Below are 21578 nucleotides of genomic sequence, written 5' to 3' on the forward strand. Positions count from 1 at the left end.
GAAACATACAGACAGCAGTCAGCCATTTCTCTTCATCAGTTGATTTTTTTCCGTTCTTTTTTTTTTTTCCTCTCTCTCTCTGAGCAGTTTAATGTGAGTGCTTCTCTCTCACCTCATTTATTTCAGATGCCTCAGGAACAGTACACCCACCACCGGGGCACCATGTCCAGCTCCGAGGGGCCACAGGTATACAAAGTGGGGATTTATGGCTGGCGGAAAAGATGCCTGTATTTCTTTGTCCTACTCCTGATGATTTTAATACTGGTGAACTTGGCCATGACCATCTGGATTCTCAAAGTCATGAACTTCACGATTGTAAGTAAAACCACATGGTTTTCTTTAGCTTTCCTTGGGGGAAGGGAAATCATGGGGCAAGAAAAAGAAATGTGGAAAGTGATGGCAATAGGATTCAAAATAACCTGCAAGCTGGTATCTTGGTGAGAAAACATTGCTGTTCAGATTACATGTGGGGATTGACTTCTTTTAGATCTCAATTCTTCAGAGGCTGGTAATCCACTTTTGAGGCATTTTCCTTCCTTTATGATCCATCATGTATGCTTTCCTTCTATTTTGATAACTGTGTTTCTGTAATCTGTAGCTTACGAGTACTTTGAGTAAATAATCCAAGGAGAAAGATGGGATAGAGTCCAAAGTAGTAAGTTTTCCCAAATTTTAGTAGTGATTAAGAAAGTTTTTGTGAGCTAGGGGTTGAAACATCAGAGTAAAATTAGTCTTTGGGGATTATCTAAGAATTTTCACTGTCTGTTTACACCTGGTAGCTCATTACTATGGTTAATGGAGCAGTTCCTCAATTTTCAGGATGGCAGTTCTCTTTCCTACTGCTTGCGTAGAATGGAAACGAGAGTGTAGCCATGTTACATTTTTTTTTAAAGAATTTGTGTTTATGCTGCTTTGAAGAATTTCTTGCACTTAGGACCACTCTACAGATTGGACATTTACTTGCTGAAGTTCAAATGAAAAGAAAATCCTGGCAAAATGATTTCTGGAGTTATTCTGAGGTTTTTCCCTAGAGCTTTCCTGGAGATTATAACAGTATAAATATTATAATTTCTCTTATTAGTGATGGCATAGTGGGCAGTAATCTGCTGCCCTGAAAACACTTGCCTTTCCTCTTGTGATGGCAGAAGTAAGTAATTACATTGGCAATAAAAAGAACTCCTGTTTGATAAGGAAACGTGACTATAACACAATTAAGAGTAAGGTTTTCATGTGAAAATTCAAAATAGAATAGAAAATCCAAATATATGCCTTTCCTGAATTATAAAGTTTAATTTTATCCTTAACACCCTGTGCATAGATAGACTTTCTTGCCTTTATTCAGGCCATTTCTCCTTCTTGGGCTGCTTTTCTCCATCTTTTGTGCCTGGTACAACCTCTCCTTCATGCTTCTGTAGCCCCGTTTATGTATTTATTATTATACTGATCACTCCAGATAATACTTTTTATGTGTGTTTCCCAGGCAGAGTGAACTTTGAGAATAGCAAGGGCTGCATCTCTTTTCCGTGGGCCTCCATTCTTCACTCGTGGGAGGAGCTATTGGTACTTGACTCCTGAGGATTCTGTAAACCATGGTTAGAAACAATGCATCAGAATGGCTCATTTTTTTTATTGAAGTATGGTTGATTTACAATGTTGTGTTAATTTCTGCAGTAGAGCAAAGAGATTCAGTTATACATATATATATATATGTTCTTTTTTATGTTCTTTTCCATTGTGGTTTATCACAGGATATGAATATAGTTCCCTATGCTATACAGTAGGACCTTGTTTTGTATCCATTCTATATACATTCTGTATATACTAGTTTGCATCTGCTAACTCCAAACTCCCAATCCATCCGTCCCCGACTCCCTTCCTCTTGACAACCACAAGTCTGTTCTCTATGTCTGTGAGTCTTTTTCTGTTTCATAGATAGGTTCATTTCCATCATATTTTAAATGCCACATATAAGTGATAATATATGGTATTTGTCTTTCTCTTTCTGACTTCACTTAGTATTATAATCTCTAGGTCCATCCATGTTGCTGCAAATGACATTCTTTCATTCTTTTTTAAGGTTTGGTAGTATTCCATTGTATATATGTGCATCTTATTTATCCATTCATCTGTTAGTGGACATTTAGGTTGTTTCCATGTCTTAGCTATTTTAAATAGTGCTGCTATGAACATAGGGGCACACGTATCTTTTTGAATTATAGTTTTGTCTGGATATATGCCCAGGAGTGGGATTGCTGGATCTTATGGTGACCCTATTTTTAATTTTTTGCTGGACCTCCATACTGTTCTCCATAGTGTCTGTACCAACTTACATTCCCACCAACAGTGTAGGAGGGTTTCCTTTTCTCCACACCCTCTCCAGCATTTATTATTTGTAGGCTTTTTAATGATGGAGAATGGCTCACTTTTTAATACTTGCAGTAAACGCTAGGAAACAAAGCTTCTGTATTGCAATATTAAGTTTGGAAGATGATACAGTCAGTTTCCATGGGATTGTAGGGGTCTAAGATAATATGTTCTAGAATATTGGAGCACATTAGCTTCTACTTCTGAATCAGAGTAGGTAAACACTCTTTGAACTTGGACTTACTTTATAGACAAGCAGACTTCAGAGAAGTATTTTAAGCAGCAGAGAGAGGAAGATGTGATCAAATTTGTAGTCTAGATACTTGCTCAAGTGAGGATGCAATATAATGGAGAAAGTTTCTCAGAGTTTGGGGCTCTGAAAGGTGTCCTGAGTCTTGTTCGGTCTTAAATCCAAGGGACCATAGTTGTCCTTTGTCGATATGCATGTTCTGTGATGTTTTTATTTTGTATTTCAAAAGCTTTAAAGTAGAAAACCTTCTGTATTGTAATTTAAAATAGGAGAAGACTAGTTAGGGCAGTAGAATGGAGAGTAAAGATTCAAAACACATTTAAAAGATGGAAGCAACACACCTCAACTACTGCTTGGATGTAAGAGTTGAGGGATTGGAAGACATTCTGGAATACCCCCGGGTTCTGGCTGGTGAGATGGTTGGATGGTAGGACCAAAATAAAACAGGATAGAATTCATTGCCTTCCCACTGGAACTTAGCTGGGACTCGCGAATCCCCCTAATTCCCTGTTTGGGGCTATTTTTATTATTTTTAGCTAGTTTGGGGTAAAGTTAATTTATAGAACCTGAAATATTTGAGGGTGGATGTGGTGGAGAATATGAACTCAAACCCTGATAACCGTGATATTATATAAATATGGCTTCTCGAGTTTGCTTTATCTGGCAGGCTTAATAGTGAGAGGTCTATGTAAATGTATATTGAGTGACAGTTCACTCTGAATGTATGCGACCTTGGGGAGCAATATGATATTAAGGTAATAATCTATATGAAATAGGCCATTTCCTGTAGTTAACTAAGTTGATTGCCATAGTTGAGAGTTCGTAAAGCTTTACGAAACCAACTACTTACTAAAGTGAGAATAATGCCATGGTTAGCCATAATTGGTGCTTTATAGCAGTAATGCTTTTAAGCAGATAGAGCTGAAGTGTCAGAAAATTGGTCTTTCCCTGTACGTTAAAAGCATATTCTCTATCAATTACAGTATAATACACATTCTTTTAGAATTATAATTCTTTTCCACAAACAATAATTTACTGACAGTGAAGATCTTGAGAAAGAATGCGGTATTAACCAATGTTACATTGGTGATGGTGGGGTGAACGAACATAGGAAATCAATGTGATAACAGTTAAGCACTTTATGCAAGGATTGTCAATAGGAAACGGTGATTATTTTGTACGCCTGGAATGTTTGATAATTTGGCATTTGGAAACGCTCACACTGTAATCAAACCCTCTGAGTAATGGCAAACCAAGACAGTGATGTCATCTGAAAGTGTTTCTGAGGACTTGGCAATTTATCCAAGATTGGACATCCAGAATTTTCTTTTCTGTCAGACTTGCATTTTCTGCCATCCCCAGGGGTATATGCTGGAAGAGTCCTTACATTATAACAATCTGGAAAAACGTCCAACCAAGTTTTCTTTGACCCAAATGTAAATCAGAAGAAAAATGAATTTCCTCTCCTCTGCTTTTAGCAGATTATTCTGGTGTTCATTATTAATCAGGACAGCATTATTCTCTCCTACTCTTTATTATATTTCCCTACTTGGAGGAGTGTTTGGTTTACCTGTGTTATAAACACCTGTAGGTTAACCTAGTTTATCACACACTGTACTTTACAAGAGGACTAGAATTTATTAAGTGTGTTCTGTGCCAGTCATTGCGCTTGGCAGTTAAAAAATCTCTCTTAATTTTCCAAACAACTCTACAAATTAGGTATTATAATCTCCATTTTAGTAAAATAAAACCCAAGGCTCAGAGAAGCTGAGTGACTTCGTAGAAGACAGAGCTAGTAAGTAAAAGAACGGGTGCTTGACTTCAAAGCCCATCCCTTTCCACCACGCTTTACCTGCTCCTGATAACTGCTGCGATGACCTGGCTTTTCAACAAAACTCTGAAGCTGCCAGAATGGTTCATCATCTTTGTTACCCACCCCGTGTCCTCCGATCACACATTTCCCTCCCCCAGCCGAGACATCCACTGACATTTCCTGCCTGGAGTAGTTTGCAGTAGTTCTGGCTGTTCAGTCCTTAACTCAGTTCTCTTTGCACTGCAGCCGATGACCCTCTCCCTTCACTGCCTTCACCTTCTGTTTTAGCCCCTTGTTATGTTTATGTAAACATTTAATATAAACTTAATAATACTATCTGTGGCATAGGTTGGTGTGTAGACTCCATGAGTTAATGCACGTTAAGCGTGTACGTATAGCAGCCACTCACCCATAGGAAGAGTCCGTGCCGGCAACAGAAAGTCATGCGAGACCCCATACCACATGGCAGTGGTTAGGGGCTCAGACTCTGGACGCATGCTCTTGGTTCTGCTACTTACGTTGGCAAATTTCACAACCTCTCTGTGCTGCAATATACTGGGAGTAGTAGCAATACCTACCTGTTCACAGGATTGTTATGAAGAATAAATGAGGTGATGCGTGTAAAGTGCTTAGAAGTGGAGCTTGGCACACAGTAAGTGCCTTATGTTAGTGTTTGCCATTATCATCGTCATCATCACCATCAACATCATCATCATCATTTACTGAAGGCTTGTTTTGCACCAGACTCTATGCCATAGCAACTTATAAGTATTACCTAACTTAATCCTTATGTGGCTAGGTATTATTATGATACCAACTTCACAGGGAGGAGAGAGGCTCAATAACTGGATTTGGGATCACACAGCTGAAAAGTGGCAGAGTAGAGATTTGAATCCAAGCAGTCTGAGTGTGGAGCCTGGTTTATTCATCTGTGTGACATATCGTGGGGCAGTGCAGAAAGCCCTAGCGCAAGTGTCAAGGAACTGGACACCTAGTGGGCCATGAACTACATCACCTTTTCCCTCTGGGGCTCAGTAAAGAAATGACTGCATTGAAGCAGGTGTCCTTGAGGACTGCAAGGCATCTTCCGGTTTGAACTTTGCCTTGACCATGTGAGATCTCACTCTCTAGAGGGCTGATGCTTCTGACAGAGCATTCCAGCAGCCCAATCCAAATAACTTGGCCTCAAAGACCTCCCCAGATACTGCAGTACTGATCATCTACACTGTCATTTAGCACAAGTGGTTACTGAGTGGAAAAACTTAAAAGGCTTGGGGATTTTCAATAGGTGGCATGATCTCTTAGTCCAGTGAGTGTGAAATTATTCATCATTAGATGAAGTAGGAACCTAAGGAGTCACTTCCTCACACATCCTCATTTTGCAGATGATTGAACCAAAGTAGACGTGAGGTTGCCTGCCCCAGCTTCAGCACTCCAGCCATGCCGGGAACTTCTCAGGAGCAGGGATTACGTTCTATTCATCTTTGTAGGCATGACCCAGTGCCTGGTATGCAGTCGGCTTTCAATATGTGTTTGTGAATTGTCAAACACATTTGACAGTTTTGTGCAGACCACATTCATGAGATGATGGATGTCAAGTACCTGGTCAGTGCTGGGCACATGATAGGTCCTTGATAAATTATACCTAGCTATACCTGTGTTTCATAGATCCCCTAACTTCTCTTTCTCTTGCCATTCATCAAAATTACAAAATTCAAACCACTGTATTTGTGATTATTTAAGAAATGAATATCCGCTTGTTTAATAAAAACTTGTACAGAATTTTTTAATTTTCCTGTATAATCCCCATAAAAACCCTATGAGGTAGGTACCACTGTTACCCATATTTTACAGATGGGGAATAGGAGGCTCCACGAAGTGCAGTAGCTTGTCCAAGGTCACGCCGTTAGTGAGTGATGAAGCTGGGATAGGGTCGCAGGGAGGCTGGCTCTTGAGCCCACGCGCTTAATCAGTACACCATTGCCCATTTTCCAAGTGCTATTTTTCACGAAGACAAATTGAATGTGTTCAGTGCAATGTCTAAAACATGATTTATTTACCCTAAAGTAAGATAAAGATCCACTGAGGGTCAGAGGAAGGCATTCTAATATTTGTAAATTGGACACATTGTAAAACAGTAAAAGCCAGGGAGAATGGGCTGTGTGTTCCGTAACTCAGAACACTAATACATCATCTGTTCGGAGAAGGCTCGAGGCACCGTTACCCAGTCAAACTAACTCAAGTAGAGGGGAGTGAGAATACACACGCAGAGGGAACAGGAAAGGGGGTCTCCTGGGTGCATGAGTGGACCTCACAGCCTCACTGGCAGGAACCAAAGGCAGCTCTGGGGATGCCCACCTTCTGGCTTTCCTGCACCACGTGGCCTTGGTCTTGCCCTGGAACATTTGTTTCTGTTGGCACACCAGGATCCCTCCACCTTTGTGGTGCTACCAGTTACCTCCTGTGTTTATTCAGGTTTCCTGCTTCCTTGCATCTTCAACATGCATGTGCCTTTGACCTTTTCTCTGTAATGACTTTCCCCTTCAGCTCCCACCTCTACCTGCCCCAGTCTGTTGTTGTTACCCAGGTGAAATCCCAGAGAGGGAACTGCACTGGCTCAGCAGATTGTGCACACCACATTGTACTTGCTTATATGTCACGTGAGATGCCTTATCAGCTGTGACCTGAGTGGGCGAAGTCATGGAGTCAAGAGTCCTGCTTGTTGGACGGTCAGGCCAGAACTGCCCTCCCGCTAGGTCAGAAATTCACTTGGAAATCACACCTGCACTTGATCTTCGATAAACATTGCCCTTTTTAAGCTTCTCTCGTATTTCTTATGTTTTCTCAGAAGTCCTTCCAGGTTAAGGTGAAGACTCCCTCTTTTGTATTTGCTGCACCTGGTGTCCTGCAGCGGGGGGACGTGCAGTACGGCGCTATTTTATTTTCCTGTCTGTTTCCCCTACAGCGACTGTAACCTTAAACTATTCATTTTTATATCCACAGGTTTAAATATGTTGCTTAGCATGTAGTAGATATTTAGAATATTTATTGAATAAATGAATGGGAAAAAATTATGAATAGCCCGTCACTTTAAATTAAAGTGTATAAAGATGGGTTAATAGAGCTTTATATGGCTTTTAAAATGAAGTATTAGTTGATTTATTAAGGTAGACAGATCATAAATAAGATGAGTGCTTAAATTTGATTATGAAAAGGTATTTTTAATACAGACACTCCTTCCTGTGTATCAACTGCCTGCTATATTTTAATTACATGAGTCAGGAGTGTGAAATAGAAGAGAAGCAGGAGACATCATCCTAGTTAATATACAGATTTGCTCAGCAAATAGGAGAAAATGATATTATTGGCTTTAGTTATACTTTTCACTTAACACTGTTAATGAATATATTGTGTGTGTGAGTAGCATTTGCTTCAGCTCAGACGCCAGCGTCACTTGGGACCTCGGAAAGGCTTTTCATATTGAGAACACTGTGCTTCCTTCCATCTCTCAGTGCTCTGTCTCTGACAGTCACTTTTTCATCCATTAGCTCAAATTCATCAAGCTGAAAAATGGCCAAAAATGTTATTTTTTAAGGCGGCATGAACACTGTAATGCAGAAAAACAAAGGACAGAAATCCACTCTGTTCCACGAATAGTCCTGGGATACAGCTCTGTCATGTCCTGTTTTCGTTTGAAGCTTGCTGTGTTTTATACCTTTTTCAAGAATGCAAATCCTCAACGATGATTTTGGTCCTTGTAATTGCTGCAGAATGCCATGAACCAAGCTTGTTACAAATTTGTACAATTTATTGGGCACATTTGCTGCAATTCAATTGGTATTTCTTTTTTTTTTTTTTTTAAATTTATTTATTTATTTATTTATTTTTTAGCTGTGTTGGGTCTTCGTTTCTGTGCGAGGGCTTTCTCTAGTTGCGGCGAGCGGGGGCCACTCTTCATTGCAGTGCGCGGGCCTCTCACTATCGCGGCCTCTCTTGTTGCGGAGCACAGACTCCAGACGCGCAGGCTCAGTAATTGTGGCTCACGGGCCCAGTTGCTCCGTGGCATGTGGGATCTTCCCAGACCAGGGCTCGAACCCGTGTCCCCTGCATTGGCAGGCAGACCCTCAACCACTGCGCCACCAGGGAAGCCCCCAATTGGTATTTCTTAAGCACACTGTGCAGTACACTGGTTTGTCTGGTCATTAAAGATTATAATAATCTATATTATATAATTATCTATATAATCCTCTACTTTAATAGATCATAATTTACTAGGAAGAAAAAACAATACGTTCCCCCAAATGACAAATCTTTTAAGGGAGTGTGAAAGAAGAAATTAGCTAAAGCTGAAAGGCCCTGGAAGACTCCTTGGGTTGAGTCTTAAAGGATGGAGAAAGCCTTCTGAGTGGTGACTGTAGCCTGGAAGCATGGGTGTGAAACTCTGATGGGAAGCCTCAGACACTATGGTTCCGGTGTTGAGAGCCCGGCCGCTGGAGAGAAAGGACAGAGTGGGGAAGGAGGAGAGTGGGGGGCTGACGCTAGTCGAGTTCAACAGGATGCAAATTGTAGACGCTCTTGAGAGGTCACACTGGGAAACTTGAGTGCCAATTATAAATAAATCACTATGCAACGTTAGCCTATTTGGATAATATTCGTGACCGTTCCCACTTACTATCCTTTTCGTACACTCCAAATTCAGTTTTTGACCTTTGCCTCCGGACTTCTCTGGGGCCAGCAGCCGGCCGACCAGGGGCCCGGGGCCGCTCGGGCTCAGCCGACTGCCACGAGCTCTGTGTCAAACCAGCAGTTTGCAGGTGGCCGGAGGAGGCGCAGGAGGACGCGGCCCGGGCGGCCGAGGAGCCGCAGCTGCTGCGCGGGGCCGGCATCTGTACGTGGTTCAACGTGCGCATGGGATTCGGCTTCCTGCCCATGACTGCCCGCGCCGGGGTCGCATTCGACCCCCCGGTGGATGTCTTTGTGCACCAGAGTAAGCTGCACATGGAGGGCTTCCGGAGCCTGAAGGAGGGTGAGGCCGTGGAGTTCACCTTTAAGAAGTCCGCCAAGGGCCTGGAATCTAACCGAGTCACCGGCCCTGGCGGGGTGTCCTGTATTGGGAGCGAGAGGCGGCCCAAAGGGAAGAACATGCAGAAACGCAGATCAAAGGGAGACAGGTGCTACAACTGTGGAGGTCTAGACCATCATGCCAAGGAATGCAAACTGCCACCCCAGCCCAGAGAGTGCCACTTCTGCCAGAGCATCAACCATATGGTAGCCTCGTGTCCACTGAAGGCCCAGCAAGCTCCCAGCTCACAGGAAAAGCCAGCCTACTTTCCGGAGGAGGAAGAAGAGATCCATGGCCCTGCCATGGTCCCAGAGGCCCAGAATTGAGCCACAGTGGGTGGGGGCTATCCATTCGTGATCAGAAAGCTTTGAGGAACAGGTGTCAATCGGCAGAGTGGAGAAAAGGGGGGACAGTGTGGTAGGTGGCAGCTGGCACTACCATATATCTCAGGCTGGGATCTACAGTGTCACCCCCTCTTCCCTCTTGGTGGGGGGAAGGGGTGAGGCAAAGAAACCCCAATCATGCTCTGTCCAAATGCACATGAGGGCTTTGGGGAGTAACCCTTCCTGCATGCTTTATATGAGTCTCCACTCCCAGAATCTCCAGCTTTTGAAAGTGGCCTGGATAGGGACGTTGTTTTACTCTTAAAGAAGGATATGGAATACTATTTCCCATGCCAGAGTGAAAAGATTAAGCATGAGACCAGATTGATGGACCCAACCCACAAGCCACTACCTTCTGTGGTAGGAAATCTCTCAGGGGTAAGGCAGGGTTTTCCGCATCCTGTCTCCTCATAACCCCCTCCTGGGATAGAGCGCTGACCACTGTCCCAAGCAGTGGGTTGTCATGATAGGCAGAAGAACGGTTGCAGGGAACGGTTGCAGGGAACGGTTGCAGACCTGCTGCTTCTAAGCTCATTCCCACCCCGTTCTGGGCCAATGCAATTTTATTTGTTTGCTCCCTTGGATGACTGTACCTTGGGTCCCACTTTCTCCAGGATGCCAAGTGCACTAGCTGTGTGTGAATGACGTATCTTGTGCATTTTAACTTTTTTTTCCATAATAGAAATATTCTGGTTTTGTATTTTTGTGTATTTTAATCTAATTTAATGAGTGCCCTCATTCCTGCACCGTGTTCTCAGGTATGTGCGCAATCTCAGGGATAAGTCAGCAGCAGCTCCGGGTCCGCACAGCAGGAATACTTTCTGTTGCTGTATCACCAGAGAGAACAACTATTTGGAACGTATACCCTATTGAACTCCTCATTTTTGCCAACTGGAGCTGGCTTTTCTGCCATAGTGTCCTCTTGAAACCCCTCCATCTTCAGTGTTTCATGGGAGACTAGGTTTTAACTGGATTGCCTCATGACTTGGTCTCCTTCTACTGAAAGATTGGAAATTGGTCTGAACAGGAAAAGGTGTAACAGGGAGGTTAGGAGAGGCTGGGCTGGTAAAAGGTGCAGAGAGGGGAAGCCAAGATTAGGCAGAGGTCATCTGTATGTGTGATAAAGGATTCCTGTTCCAGACCTCTAATCCCAGGGCACAGGACTCGCTTTACATACCAGATCCATCCTTCACTGGATTGGGCTAGGCCTACCATACACAACAGGGTATATTGTGTATGTTTTTGTAAAAACTGTGAGTTGGTAAGGACAGGTTTTAAGAACGATGCCTCTGTACCCATCTTGAGCTGCCCAGGGATGGATATATGAAGCAAGGACAAGATCTTTAATCTTTAACAATTCTGGGCTTTTCCTCCTTGGCTTCCAGAGATACCATCAGCGATGGCTTCTTTGTGGTTCCCAGAGCCAGTGTACTGCCCTGCTGCAGCAGTGATTAGTGTCATGGTAGCTAAAGGAGAAAAGGGAGTGTCGTTTACATGCTGTGAGATCACTGCAAACCTACCTCACTGTGTTGTAATGGGGTAAATGCAATAGAATGCATTGAGTGATGTGTGTCTGATCCTGGGTTCTTGTCTCCCCCAATTGCTGCCCCCCTCTAGTTATTGTATTTGTCTGGGCTTCGTAGGACTTCACAAGTAGCTGATTTGGTGATTGCTAGGTGGCCTAGTTTGTATAAATATAATGTGTTGGTCTTCTGCATGTTCTTTTGAGGTTTTATTGTTTACAAACTTCTTTTTATATTGAGAAAAATAGCCAAAGCATCTTTGACAAAGGGTCTACACCAGCCAAAAAGATCTGAAACATAAGCTTGGGGGCCCCCCTTCTTGAAGTGGGAGGTCTTGAACCACACTTTCTTTTGTGTTCCCCTTCCCCTGTTTCCTATTTCAAACAAGATCTTCTGTCCTAGAAACTGGATTCCTACCCCCTCTCCTTTCCCCCTTTGTGCCCCCCCAAAATAGTCCATACACCTATACGTTTAATTTGTGGGGTGTCTGTGATTAAATGACTTGTGCAAAAATCCTGAAGAAGCTAAGAACTCTCCATCCCTTGTTCCCAGTCTCCTGAGCCATGATGTGATTCACGCCAAACAGACTGCTGTCTTTGGATGGATTAAAACCTTGATGTGATTCCTGCCAGACAGACTGCTGTCTTTGGATGGATTAAAACCTACTTTAATCTCTAATCCTAGGGTAGAGAGGAGCAATGAGGGGGCCTTCCATGTAGAAAGTGGGGTTGGGAGACCACGAAAGGAAAGATGAATGTATAGGCAAGTCACTCAGAAACTTATATGCAGGTGCAAGAAACATATGTCGAAGTGGCCACAAGATTGTTTAATAGGAGATGGACGAATGTAACTCCATGTTTACTGCTAGAAACCAAGGCTTTGTGTGAAATCTTGAATTTATGGGGAAGGAGGGAGGGTAGAAAAGCATGTACCTGTTCTTTCCCTCATCCCTTCCCCTCATTACTGAACTGCAGGAGACTGAGCCCCCTTGGGCTTTGGCGACCCCATCTGGGCAGCGTTTGATGGTTGATTTTGCTGTGCCAGGTACTTCCTTTCCCATTTGCTGTCATTTTGTAACACACATGCTGACCCTTTTCCCTTCCCCTTCTTTTGCTTGGGAAAATACAATGAATAAAGACTTACTGGTACCGAAAAAACAAATTCTTTTTCTTTTTTGTGATGCTAGAATTGAGAAAAATAATGTCAGAAAATCTCCCTGAAAGTATTTCTGTCTTTTTCCATCACACATAGCTGCTCACACATGGAATTTTTAGGTATTTTTGGTCATGCAGCTGTGAACTCTGAATGGCTCTCAGAAGTCGGAAGTTGTGACCACATCTTGGGAATTTCTGCACTCTTACTGAGGCATTAAGCAATCATAGGAGAGAAGTTCTGAATCCCAAGAGGCATATTACCACTGTGAACTTAAGGATCAGTCCTTCCATAGCAGGCAGGACCTTATTTAGACTGTAGGAAGAGACACAGTCATGAATAGGAAGTTTCAAGTCCGTTGGGTTGCCTGTGTCACTAGTTAGAATTTCTAAGTTCAGAGTGGCTTTGTAAATACTTTGTCTAGAACTGATTGTCTAATATGGTATTAAAATTAAGTCACATGAAAAATTCAGTTCCTGAGTCACACGAGCCGTGTCGCACACAGTCAATAGCTACATGGGGTTAGTAGGCACCATCATCATCAGAGCAGATAGAAAACATTTCCACCGTTGCAGAAAGGTCTTTGTTACAAAACAGGTCTAGAATCCTCAAGCCTACCTCTTAGATAGGTCTTGGAGAGCATGCAACGTCAACATGGACAGAGAAGTTTTTCATTTCCCTCTATACAACAATTTGTGCCTTTTCTTTCCATGCCCTGGACAGTTTTTAAGACCTGGAGCCATAGGCTTAAGGTGGGAAATATCACCTTAAAAACCTCAAGGCCCAAAAAACCCTCAGAAAGTTTCTCATAATCTGATGAACAGATGGCCGCAAGTAACTACATTTCTAGCAGCTTTGTTCTTTTTCCTCATACCCGTTCTCTTCCTCCTCTCCTCTTTTCAGTATTTCTACTTGGGTAGGTAGTGAGGCTGTGATAGATTTTTCATCTTCCCAGTGAGGAGCAAGGTGGACCTTTGATGGGTGAAGAGCTGTACTGAGCGGGGAGGGTCAGGGACCACTTCTGAGCCTTGTTCTTCAAACCTGTAAAATATGCAGGTTGACCAAATGATACTCTACAAGTGGTCCTCTACAGCTTATATGGTTTCTAATTAAGGGATCCTCCTATACTCTTTGACTCAGAATGAGAGACTGAGTCGCTTTTTCCTCTAAAAGTGTGTGTGTATTTATGTGTGCTCACACTGTATTTAGTTAGACAAAAATCCAAGATGCTAAATACCAGGAAGTATATCTCATGTGCTGTTTTTTTACTTTCTCATCTTAACTTATTCAATTATTTAATGAGTAATTAGTCTCCTTATCTATTACTATGCAGCAAACCACCCCAAAACTTAACAGCTAAATATAACAGTAATGTATTTTGCTCAGGACTCCAGTTGGGGCAGAGCTCAGTGGAAATGGCTTCTCTCTGCCCCCACGATGTCTGGCATCTGAGCTAGGGAGACTCCAAGGCTGGGGTTGACTCAACAGCTGGGGCTAGAATCATCTAGAGGCTTGCTGACTTATATGTGTGGCCAGTTGATGCTGTCTGTGAACTGTGACCTCTGCAGGCCAGAACACCTACACGTGGCTTCTCCATGTGGGCTAATGTGGGCTTCCTGTCCTCATGGTAGCTGGGTTCCAGGATGCATGTTCCACTTAAATGAGGTAGAAGTGCCTAATGCTGTTATGACCTAGACTCAGAAGTCAGGTAACATCACTCCTACATCACTCTGTTAGTGAAGGCAGACACAAAATCCTGTCTAGATTCAGGGGGAAGGCACACAGAATCCCCTCTACATGGGAGAGTTGCAAGGTTCTAGAGGAGCTTGTAGGATGGGAGATTGTTGTGGGTTGAATGGTGGCCCCCAAAAGATAAGTCTTCAGCTTAATCCCTGGAACCTGTGAACGTTACCTTCTTTGACCTTTTCTAGGTTAAGGATCTTGAGATGAGGATATCATCCTGGATTATTTAGGCAGACCCTAAATCCAATGACAGGTGTCTTTATAAGAGTCAAGCAGAGAAATATTTGACATAGACAGAAGAGGAGCAGGCAGTATGACCACAGAGGCAGAGGTTGGAGTGATGCGGCCATGAGGAATGCCCACAGCCTCTGGAAGATGGAAAAGCCAAAGAAGGAAGTTCCCTCTAGAGCCTCCAGAGGGAGTGGAGCCCAGCTGACACCTTGATTTCAGACTTTTGGCATCCAGAAATGTGAAAGAATGAATTTCTTTTGTTTTAAGCTATCAGTTTGTGGTAATTTGTATGGTGGCTTCTGGAAACGAATGCAGAGATAGGGTTCTGGCCATCGTTGGAAAGTACAGATGGTCCCTAACTTAGGATGGTTCGAATTAGGATTTTTCAAGTTTATGATGTTGCAAAAATGATGTGAATGCAGTAGATCCAGTTTTGAATTTTGAGCCTTTCCAAGGCTAGAGATGTGTGGTACGGTCCTGTCTGGTAACACTGACCTGCAGCTTACAGCTCCCAGTCAACCATGCTATCACGAGGGTGAACACCCTATATACACTTGCACCCATTCTGTTTTTCACTTTTAGTGCAGTATCCAATAAATTACATGAGATATTCCATACTCTATTATAAAACAGGTTTTGTGTAAAATGAGTGTGCCCCACTGTAGGCTAGTGTAAGTGTTCTGAGCGCATTTAAGTTTGGCGAGGCTAAGCTGTGATGTTTGGTAGCTTAGGTGTATTAAATGCATTTTCGACTTAAGATATTTTCAACAGATGGTGAGGTTTTCGGAATGTGACCCTATTGTAAGTTGAGGAAGATCTGTACTATCTGCCACACCACCACCAACAACACCAACACCAACAACTGCTGCTGACCAGGCACACACCACACGTTGTACTGAGCGCAGTGCTGAGTGCCTACCTGAGTTCTCTCTTCTTTCCTCACAGTGACCCTGTGAGGCAGGGTGCTATTATCTCCCATTTAGCTATGAGAAGACTAAGGCCCAGAGCTTGCTGAACCTCCCCAACTTCTTCAGCTAGTAACTAATAGGGTTAGTATATAGTTTTTATGTCTGTATACATACTACGTATACAAGGACACACTACGTGTACAGATACATGCATGTGTACAAATATGTCGAACTTGAAAATTTATGCTTGTAACTTTATTCAGAAATGTTTACTGTCAAAAAATAAAATAACTGTGTCATAACCAGTAATGTATTTACTTGCAGAATTTTCAGTGGCACTGATGGTCATTGTGTAGCTAGGAATAACAAAGAGTGGACATTTTAAAACTACTTCCATACTGGTTCAGTCATTGACTACTTCAAGCAGTTTTAGCTTCTTGAATACTTGAAGGAGTCACACTAACTACAGAACCAGCACCTGTGTTATAAGAATCATGGTTTGGTTGCCTTTTGAATTACTTTTCTGCCTTTACTAAGCCACATGTGAATCATCTAAATAAATAAGGAGTTGCTTTGATAAATAAGGATTTAAATAGGAAAAAAAATCCTCAGTAGGATCATAGCCCTTCTGTATTTAATAGAGAAACCTTCTAACTGGAATGCTTGTAGTATACATAAAAGTACGCATATTAGTTTTTAATTATCGGTCAGCTTTATTAAGTGGAACACTTCTTAGCATCTCCTAACAGTTGATTTGCTAATAGTAGATGCTCTGTGTTTATTGTTACAGGAGGAGTTAGTGAGTGGAACTTGGGGTCAGTTTAAGCCTTTTTCAGTGGAAAACAATACAGGGTAGAGCACTGAGTCATTTAATAGCCACTTACTAAGAACCTAATGTGAGCAGACACTGTGATGGAACCCTGAGGTGTGGTTCCCTCCACAAAATCTAACAATTAAAAAATCCATAAAATCATTATCATCACCATGTGGGCATAATCATCACTTGATTTCAACAAGCATTTTTAGGCGCCTACGACTTACCGAGAGACACAATAAAAGAAAAAAGAACTTCATTCTATCCTCATAACATCCCTTAGGTTTGTCAACGTTCTTGGCACCTTAGAAAGTTGGCTCACATCTACTGAATTTTGTGATTCTCTACAAGCATCCCCATGGGAAAGATATGGCAGGGGTAATTTAATTTTACACTTTTGACTGAAGGGGCAGCTGGGGATCAGTGTTCTGTTTAAGGTCTCATGCCTAATAAGTACTACAATCAACCTCCCATTTTAGAAAAAATAAGAATGAACAGTGAGCATTAGAGCTCAGCAGCAAATGCCTTTTGCAGACTCAAGCAAGTCATTGAGCCAGGGTCTATGGACATGTGATAAAAGACTTGGCACATTTTCGTCCCTTAGCTAGCCATCATATTTGGGTTGCCCAACGGCAGGGAGTTTTGACCATTAATACACTGACTGTAATCAACCATGTTAAGTAAGCATGTTTTCTCTCTCTGACAAATCTCTTAACTCCAAGATTAAAAAAAAGTACTCTTCCTAAAATCCAAAGATAGAGGAAAATGATCATGTGGGTCACTCATTGGGTTAAACCAGTTTCATGCCATACATAATTGGTTGCTATTTTAGAAGTGAATGCTTTATGGTTCACATAAGCAATTTTATATATTCTTAATTGAAACCTGCATTGCCGTTCTTGGCAAGGAGGGTTCCACAAGGGCAGCGATAATTTGTGTCTTGTTCATTCACTGGTGGAGAGCCTTGGGCTTCTGACTTTTGCGGTTGTTTTTGGAAAATAATTTTCTGCTCCCAGTTAAGTGACTGGTTTCCGTTTGAAATCTTCAACTCTGCCAACCTCTTGTTAGTCTAGTTACTATCTGTGACAGCCTAATGAATGAGGAACAGTCATTTACTCAACAAATGTGTGTTGATTTCTTCCTGTGGGCCAACCACTGTACTGGGTACTGGAGGTACAGCAGTGAACAAAAGTAAATGCGGTCCCTCCTCCGAGAGCTTGCCGTCTGGTGGGGGAGACTTGATCACGTGATCAAACAAATAAATGTAAAGATGCCACTATGCTGAGTGGATGCTGTATGAACGTATAGAGGGGTGATTTGGCATAGTCAAAGAGGGGACTTCCAAGGCAAGATGATTGTATAAACGCTAAAAGTGAAACTGAACAACAGAAAAAGAGATGATGGCAATCCAGTAATGTCGGATGTGGATTCCTAGAACATCTGATGACAGTAGTTTCCTTTGGGAGAGGAGTTGGGTGGTGGGGGGAGGTGGGATGGGAAGACAGATGGGAGAGGCCAGCAGAAGCAACTTTCCCTTGCTTTACCATTTTCTATTGACCTTTTGCAAGGAGAATATACTTATGTAATACTTGTGAGATTCAAAAAAGTAAAAATAATGAGCTAAAAGGAAAAGAGAAGAAAAATCATAAATAGAAAAGAAGTAAGGGTGTATCATGATAGTTGCTTTCTTTAAAGACCATTTGGCTACATTGTGGTTGAATTAGGGACCTCATCTGTAAGGATACATACACAGTGTAATTCCTCACACTTAATACAAACACTTTCTGCATTAGAAAAAGGGAGGTTGTTTAGAATAAGTCTTCTGCTTTTTTCATTGGCGCAGACAGAATTTGGCCGCTCATAGGTACATTAACTGCAGGATTTGCATAGATTATTGTCATTAGTAGGATGACTTGTATTGAGAGCTTATTCTGTGCCAGGCATGGTACTGAGCAACTAATATGGGGCATATTATTTCATCCCTATAACAAACCTAGAAGATGGTTCCTATAGTTATCTCCCTTTCCCAGATGAGTGAACTGAGGCTTAAAAGAGTGGTCAAGTCACTTTTCCTATGGTTTCAGTAAATGACAGAGCTGGGACACGAAGGAGAACTGAACCTAGATCTCCTAACAACTGTGCCGTACACCCTCCCATGATACTCTGCAGGCTGAGGGGTCACTGTCTGTTCCTCAGAGCCTTTAGTCCCCATGCTTGTGGCATTATTGGGATGGTTCAAAGAGTCAACAGCAAGGGCACATGAAGAAAGCTGATGGTCTGCAGTATCCCTACTCTGATTTCTAGAACCTTCTAAGTGTCCCAACATTAAGATGAATACTTCTTACTCCCAGCTGGTGGTATGCCTCCTACACAATATATTGAGAAATTGTCTTCTCTTTGTGTTTTCTAATGGACCTTATTGATTCTCTTCTCTCATATTGGATGAATCACTTACTGAGCTTAGAGAGGTTCAGAGGCCTCACATCAGTAGACTTAATTACATGGGAGCAAATCTTCCCAGTCTAGACTGCCCAGCTTCTTGGCTCATTTTCCATCACACTCTCATTGTCCAGAGTTGTTCTGAAGCCATACTGCCAACTGATGCTTTGGAAGGATCCTGATGTGTAAAAAAATAAAGTGATGTTAGAGAAGGCGGAGGTGTGGTTTACAGGCTTCAGAGTAGACAGACCTGGGTTCAAACCTCAGCTCTGCGACTGGTGAGCCAAGTGCTATTGGAAAAGGAGCTTAACTTCTTTGAGCTTTGCTTTACTTGTTTGTAGTAATGGGATTTTGGAAGTTGTGTTAAAGATTGGTACTAACCAGGAAGTAGAGCATGGTAGACACCCATGAATGCTTACTATTATTATTGTCAACTTGAACACTTGGAGAGTCACCTTACAAAGAGGAGAAGAGGATTCATTTGCTAAAATTCAGCACCAAGTCATAAGCTCACTTTCAAAGAAATGACTAATGGAGTCTTAAAAGCATATTTAACGTGGGTGTGGCTGAAAAATCATCATTGCTACAAAGAATTACAGTCACTCCAATATTTTTTTTTATACACATTATTGCTGATTCAACTTGAAACAGAACTGTGTGAAACACAGGAAACGATAACCATGTCAGAGGATGAGACAGCCTATAAAGAAGCAAACTACTAAATCAACAAAATAATTATGTATTCTGATATGTCCTTTGAAGGAAATAAAGAGAGAGATGTGACACTTTGTAATTGGCCATGGCTTGCTTCAGACACAGATCAGCATATGCATCTCTGGAGAGGTGAAGTTTAGTAAAAGCCTGAAGAATGGATTGTGACAGCCATGAAGAGCTGAGGGAGATTTCAGGCATTGGGAGAGGCAAGTTCAAAGGCCCTGATGGGGAGAAGGCACGGAGTAGGCAGTCCCCTATGGAGGCAGGAGGAGGGAGTCACTCTTCAGTATTCACTGTAGGAAGGTGCACCCTTGAGAGAGGCAACGAAGGAACAACACACTTGCACTTGAGCCCCTGCTCTGCCCCATGTCATCTACGAGAGGCCATTTGACCTTTAATGGCTTGTTCCTGATTTGTATGATTTGATGCTTACTCACAGTGGTTCAAAAGTCTCGCCCTTTTGGAAGCCCTGTGCCTTTGGCTGGTCTATTCAGAGGCAGTACCCCTGTCTGTCTGGAAGATTGATTGTCCAGATGCCCTGGAAATATTGGTGATGGCGTGAGGGCTGCTAACGCCATCGGCTAGCCTCTGAGGTGGCACCGTCACAGACAACTTTTCAGTAAGGAACACATTGGAGAGCAGTTTATGAATATACATTCCATTTGGTTTATTGCAGAGTCCACAGCAACCTTAAAGTGTTGTAAATGGGCTCCACTATCTAATCAGGGAATGCTAACAGGCTACTAATTGCCATTTCTGATTATTTGCATTTAATTAAGGGGTACTCTTGAGAAAATGAAGGACAGCCTAACCTCAAACTATGGCTTTACATCCTGGTTAATTGAGTATAATTTCTGTCTTTGCAGCTTTCCTAAATTGTTTATTTCTCCAGATGTTTCCTAAAAACTATGATTTTACCTCTTTCCTTTCAATGGATGACCAGGGATTTCTCATAAAAACTTATATGGTTTAGTTTTCTCAACTAAATTAAAGCTTAATTAGCCAGAAATCCAGATCTGTAAAATAATGTGTTTATAAAATTTATACAAGCATAATTAATTTCAGTTAATTGCATAAATAGCTTTTCCATGCAAACAGTAATCTTTTCTTTGCTGACCTCTAAACGTCAGCTTTCAGGTTATCTATGTTTCTAGGCATCCCTGGTAATGCTAAATCAACTCGCATAATTCTGAAAGTATTACTCTTTCCTTTGATTTATGACTTTTATCATGGAAGTCAGTGATTACCTCGGCAACTCATGTTTCATGTTTTGAAAATGCAATGAAAAAAGTGCTCTAGAATAACATTGCTTTTGTTTTGATGGAAACCCAAAAGAAAAATTAGAAAAATGATTTTGATACATTCTCCTAAGCCCACTAGTTTTCATAAAGTTACCTAGGCTTTTTTAGTCTATTTGAATGACAGTTCAAATTACATTGATCAGCGACACGCCAAAAAGAGTAGCTATTATGTTTTAAATCTCCTAATATTTCCAGGATTTCTCTTCCTGAGAAGAATGATGACTTTACCATACACTGAGGCTGATTCTCTTGCCGCAGAAGCTATTCCCTTTGCAGAAGTCTTTAGAAAGCCAGTTTTAATCTTAAGGAATTATTCCCTAAAAACATACCTTCTCACTTGACTGGAAATTAAACTTTCTTATTAGTTCCCTCATTATTTCCTTAAAAAGTCTTGCATATACATTGAGGATGGTGAAATTCTCCCTTTTTCTCTCTTCCTTCTTCATTTTCTGTAACAGAGTGGTTATTGATTTTGGAGCTCTTTCAGAAGACCCAGAAGCTTCTTTCCCAGGAACACCCAGCAAAACTCGCCATCTGTCTCACTGGCCTGAATGGTGTCATATGCCCATCTCTGGACCAGTAACTGTGGCCAGAGGGCATGATTATTATCGTTGGCTTGGACATGAGTCACAAGTCCCATGCCTAGTACCCAAGGCCTGTGCAGAGAGGTATGAAAGCAGAATAAAAATGAGGGCCATCCCAAGTGAAGTGATGGGGATGGTTGGAAGGTAATCACAGGTGCATCTCACGGAGCTGAATTTACTGCATTTTTCTGCAATGATAACAACAGAAGCCTGGGGAGCCTCTTGACTTTAGAGTGACTTTTGCTTCAAGATGGTCAGTGTATGTGAATTTCAAATCTGAAAAGTGCTATTCCTTGC

At 42.0% G+C, this 21578-nt stretch overlaps 1 protein-coding gene and 1 pseudogene across 1 annotated transcript in view; both read left to right on the forward strand.

The window, feature by feature from the left end:
* SGCD (sarcoglycan delta) overlaps positions 1-21578 on the forward strand; it is a 413743-nt gene that overhangs the window by 22488 nt on the left and 369677 nt on the right. Inside the window, exon 2 of the mRNA XM_028165988.2 lies at positions 127-315. Within this exon, the coding sequence (XP_028021789.2) occupies positions 127-315 (189 nt within the window). The remainder of the gene's footprint in view (positions 1-126; positions 316-21578) is intronic.
* LOC103014778 (protein lin-28 homolog A-like) lies at positions 8891-9815 on the forward strand (annotated as a pseudogene).

Source organism: Balaenoptera acutorostrata, chromosome 2 (genome assembly GCF_949987535.1).
Source record: "Balaenoptera acutorostrata chromosome 2, mBalAcu1.1, whole genome shotgun sequence".
NCBI lineage: Eukaryota > Metazoa > Chordata > Mammalia > Artiodactyla > Balaenopteridae > Balaenoptera > Balaenoptera acutorostrata.